This window comes from Pelobates fuscus, chromosome 5 (genome assembly GCF_036172605.1).
Source record: "Pelobates fuscus isolate aPelFus1 chromosome 5, aPelFus1.pri, whole genome shotgun sequence".
Lineage (NCBI taxonomy): Eukaryota > Metazoa > Chordata > Amphibia > Anura > Pelobatidae > Pelobates > Pelobates fuscus.
Genome location: NC_086321.1, coordinates 383,298,896 through 383,304,267, shown reverse-complemented (window position 1 = coordinate 383,304,267; position 5,372 = coordinate 383,298,896). Strand labels below are relative to the sequence as shown.

Here is a 5,372-nt window from a genome sequence, read left to right as displayed (position 1 = left end):
GATATTACAGAGACAGACAGAGAGAGAGAGAGACAGAGAGCGAGATAGACAGAGAACAAGAGAGACAGACAGACAAAGAGCGAGAGAGACAGAGAGCGAGAGACAGAGAGCGAGAGAGACAGATAGACAGAGAGAGACAGACAGACAGAACAAGAGAGACAGAGAGAGAGAGACAGACAGACAGAGAGAGACAGGCAGACAGAGAGAGACAGACAGACAGAGAGAGAGAGAGACAGAGAGAGAGACAGAGAGCGATAGAGACAGGCAGACAGAGAGAGACAGACAGAAGGCAAGAGAGACAGACAGAGAGAGGGAGAGAGACCAGCTGTGTTAATATAGAGCCATTTCCCAGAACTGCACAGTGTGTTTATTACAGAGACAGACAGAGACTGAGAGAGAGAGAGAGCGAGACAGGCAGAGAGAGAGAGAGAGACAAAGAGTGAGACAGGCAGAGAGCAAGAGAGACAGAAAGAGAAAGAGAGAGACTCAGATACAGAGAAAGACTGACAGAGACTGACTGAGAGAGCGACAGAGATACACAGAGACAGAGAGCTAAAGGGAGAGATAGACAGAGAGTGACAGGGGGAGAGATACACTGAAAGAGAGCTTAAGAGAGAGAGAGATGACAGACAGAGACAGGGGAGAGATACACTGAAAGAGAGTGAGCGAGAGAGAGAGAGAGAGAGAGAGAGACTGCCTTATGGGAGGGTCACACTGGATGCTTTGCCATGTTTAACCCCTTCCCCGCCTGCCTATAATTACACTGCTCCATTAACCCTTTACAGTGCCCTCATTAACCAGTTCTGTGCCGGGGGGGGGGGCACTCCACGTTAACCCTTTGCAGGAGCCGTCACTGCATGGTGTAACCTGAAATCCAGCCATTAACTCTTCCAGAGCCAGGCCCAGGGACTTTGTACCCATTGCCAGTAAATTGAATAGTTTCTCTTTTGCTTTCAGTTACCAAATACAATAAATCATGTCATGAATCAACATCACCAACATAGGGTGTAGCGACGTACAATTTGTTGGCGCTGTATAAATAATAACATAATAATAATAATAACAATTAATCCCTTACAACAGGGGTTTATTCAAACCATGACACAGGTGGGATGCCAGTGGTGAGTAAGGGGTTAACAGTGCTTTGTTTATTAACCTGTTTATTGCCAGACAATGGCCCCAGGCCCTGTGTCTTCTTGGAAGGAAGCTGTGTTAGTGAATTAGATGTGGGGGATCCCTGCCAGGAATAGGGAGGCTGAGCCCAGCACACAGAGCTTTCACATTACAGGAATAGCTCATTCCAGGAACAGGGGGGAGGGACAAGGGGCAGGGGGAGGGACAAGGGGCAGGGGGAGGGAGGGACAAGGGGCAGGGGGAGGGAGGGACAAGGGGCAGGACTCACATACTTTGTATAAGAGGAAGGCTCAACTGCTCTCACTGCATCAATGTATCTAACTCACAGTGAGGAGTACAGCTCACTCCAACAACTCCTGGGGACAAACAGAGTACAGCAGCCTCTCCAGGTACATTCAGCACCATGAATTATTATCATCAATATTATCATTATTAGTCTAGTATTAATAGTATCATTATTATCATTATTAGTCTAGTATTAATATCAATATTAGTATTATTAGTCTATTATCATTATTAGTTTATTATCATCAATATTATTATTATAAGTGTATTATTATCATTATTAGTCTATTATCATCAATATTATTACTAGTCTATTATCAATATTATTAGTGTATTATTATTATTATTATTATCAATAGTATCATTATTAGTGTATTATCAATATTATTATTATTATTAGTCTATTATTATCAATATTATTACTAGTCTATTATCAATATTATTATTATTATTATTATTAGTGTGTTTATTATTATATTATTAGTCTATTATTATTAGTGTGTTTATTATTATATTATTGCTATTGGTGTAGATCTGGCTAGAAAGAAACCATTTCAATCTTTTTTAGTTTTACATGACAAATGATTAAAGTACACCTTGCCTTTGCCCTGGCAGTTGAGGGGTTAACGGTGACTTAAGCCTATTTATCTATTTAATCGTGTGTCTGTGTGTGTGTGTGTATATATATATATATATATGTATATGTGAATGGAGATAAGCTTTTACTGTTTGGTGGATAATCAGTATTCTGGCATTGATGGGGTTAATGGTAAAATTTGTCCACTTTCTTTTTTTTTTTTTTGTATGGGCGAGCACCTAAAACATTTTTCTCCGTAGTATTTATTTTCTTAGTAAGCTTCATTTATTAAGAACTCATTACTGGGGGTGGGGGAGGTTTTACAAGAAATATGGATTACTCATTGGCGTGGGGGAGATTTACTAAGGTGTGAAAAGGTGGGGAAGAATGCTTTCTCATTCAGATTTCTGACAACGGCTCATATTTCTCAGACCCAGAGATTATAAAATGAAAATAAATCAGAGGAACGAGGCTTTCCGCCCTAAACATCGAGTTCTAGTGAATCGAAAACCAAATTTAAAGTTTACGCAACAAAAGAAGATTTGTTAAGCAAAAATGAAACTTTGCCACGTTCACAGTTTGGCAATTTTTTCTCAGTTTCTTAAATTTCGCAATTCAGTTCTCACTAGAACTCAGTGTTTAGTAAATAAAATGACGTTTGTGTTTCTGTAAGTTACGGCTCCCGTGTGACGTCTGTTTGCCACTGAGTGCTTGGCTTTTACCGTACACGTTAACTTTCTTTATGGAGACCTGGCCTCTCTCTCTCTTTTATCGGACACGGTGATACCATATGGCAGTGACGATAGTGGGGGTGTATAGACATGTCTGATATGGCACGTCTATACGGTCTGTATGTGAGATATGAAATGCCCAGAGATGGAGGCTGTTTATTAGTTTGACTCCTAGCTAGTTCCTTTCCTCGGGACCAATCCAGGTCAGAATGTGCTATTCAGAGCACGAGGGTGCTCAACGAATGATAATCAATGGGACATGTAGAGCGTTAAGACAGATGCATTGCTCTTCTAAACCTGCTATTGACCAGAAAGCCAGTAGCCCGCATGTTCTCCAGCCTTAAAGGACCATCAGAATATATACCCAGGTTTCAGATTATCATCCTATTGCTCAGATTTAGGCCATGAGTTGTCATTCAGGATTCATTTGAGAGACAATACAGCCCATTACTGCATACTGTCGATTAATCCAGAGGATGTAGGGTGATAATACATTGCCCGAGGAAGGATCTACATCCTCTTCTGAGTGTGTCCATCTTGTCTATACCTCTCAAGTCACTCTTGGTTTTTCAGTTGGTTTTTCTTGTGTTGTACCAAACCCTAACGTTCTTTCTCTCTTTCTTTCACAGATTCTGCTATGAGCTGAGGCTAAACTCGTCACCTACGTCAAGTTCAGACCTACTAAGCTTTAATTTCAGCAAAGCTGGCTCCCACCGTCATGGTAACACAGAGCAAGTTCCCGAGCATGAGCCGGGCTTTGGACACCAGCCTTCGGCTCAAGACTTTCTCTTCCCGCAGCGAGTACAACCTGGTGCTGAGTGCCGTCCGCAAACTGCAGGAGAGTGGCTTTTACTGGAGCACCGTCACGGGTAGCCAGGCCAACCTGCTGCTGAGCACCGAACCCGCTGGGACCTTCCTAATCCGGGATAGCTCTGACCACCGACATTTCTTCACGCTCAGTGTGAAAACGGAATCTGGCACCAAAAATTTACGGATTCAATGTGAACCTTGTGGATTCTCTTTACAGACAGACCCACGCAGCGCGCAGCCGGTTCCACGGTTTGATTGCGTTCTCAAACTTCTGCGCCATTACATGCCTGCCAAGGACTCGAGCAATTGCAACAAAAGAGCGTATTACATTTTCTCTGGAGGGGAAAGGGTCCCTTTGCTCCTTTCTCGACCCCTATCCTCCAATGTTTCCACTTTACAGCACCTCTGCAGGAAAGCAGTGAACGGACAGATTGAAAACTTCCAAGGCCGGGATCAGCTACCGCTGCCCATTAAGGACTTTTTACAGGAATACGATTCACCTGTGTAACTAACTCGCAGGGTAAACAAAGTGGAAATAAATTACTGGATGCACACACATCTGGCATGACTAATACACAGTATGAGCTGAGTGGAAAGTAGTGCTCACGCAGTGGCAAGAAAGCAGAAGAAAGAAGTGATGTTTGTCCATCGCTCAGATACTGAGTACAGTTCAATGAAAGTACTCAGGATTCCGGGAGGAGACGGTTTATTTAGTACATGTGAGTGGAAGACTCGGTTCTGAGAGTGTGTTGAAATATAAAGCACTGAATACTCGTACAGAGACTGTCCTGATTACCAGAGCATCTATAGCACGCACTGCTCTCCGCCCCCCGACACCCCAAGTTCTCATTGCAGGCCGGGTGCAAGAATATGGAGGGGGGACCCTAAGCCAATGCTGCACAGATGAGGTTCTGGTTCCCTCCCCGGCATCAGACCAGAACGTTGTCTGCCTCGCACTGAATGTCCAGCCGTTCCAAAACGGTTTATTTATCACAGCATCACCAATATGGCCTTAAAACATGTCTACTGGAAGGAGGAGTTACTTGTGCATGCGCAGGGCATTATTGTCAGCAATCCGCGTGATCGGTAGAATCCGTACCATGCAGACCTCAATGCTGGCTTCTGGTAGACTTCATGGTTATTTTTGCACAAGAATCAAGCAAAGAAAAAGGATTTAATTTACGTTTGATGTTTGTTTGGAAGGTTTAACAAATGAAGAGGAACCTGGGAAAGCAGGGGTTCGATGTCCTCTCCTGACATTTTCTTGACTGAACTAAGAACGGTTCTTTAAAAGTTCAGGATTTGACTGCTGCATTTTTTTTTTTTTTTTTTTCATTATTTTTATATTGCACAAGAAACTTTGCACCAGAAGACCCCTTTGTGGGAGGGTGGCAAGGCCGCAAAATAAAATGGCGAATCTCTCGACTCCAGCCATGTTTACATAGCAGCCAGCGCCATCAAAATTTCCAAGTTAATGTTTGCACATATTTATATTTTACACAGATCATTTCAGTAATTTATAATAAAAAAATCTTTTGTAATGAATAGGGATCGACCGATATTGATTTTTTAGAGCCGATACCGATACTGATAAGCTGTGAACTTTCATGCCGATAGCCGATAACTTGCCGATATTCTGTACATTTACCATTTTGAAAAAATAAACTCTTTCTAACGGTAAATGCACAAAATATACATGCCACATGTAGTGGATGAAGTGTATTTAGACAGGGGAGCTGTGTGTGTAGTGGATGCAGTGTGTATTTGTGTAGTGTGTATATATAGTGTATGCAGAGTGTATAGTGAATGCAGTGAGTGTTTGTGTAGTGTGTGTG

General features: G+C 42.4%; 1 protein-coding gene across 1 annotated transcript; it reads left to right on the top strand.

Annotated features, from left to right (window-relative positions):
* The first annotated feature begins 1,451 nt into the window (after positions 1–1,451).
* On the top strand, positions 1,452–5,082 carry SOCS3 (suppressor of cytokine signaling 3). The gene is made up of 2 exons (XM_063453446.1): positions 1,452–1,523; positions 3,357–5,082. Exon 2 carries the CDS (start codon positions 3,446–3,448, stop codon positions 4,043–4,045), a length of 600 nt encoding a protein of 199 aa, XP_063309516.1. The 5' UTR covers positions 1,452–1,523; positions 3,357–3,445; the 3' UTR covers positions 4,046–5,082.
* The last annotated feature ends 290 nt before the right edge of the window (positions 5,083–5,372 follow it).

Bases quoted from the DNA above. Each gene is read 5' to 3' on its own strand.
- SOCS3 (XM_063453446.1), top strand. From the start codon at position 3,446: ATGGTAACACAGAGCAAGTTCCCGAGCATGAGCCGGGCTTTGGACACC.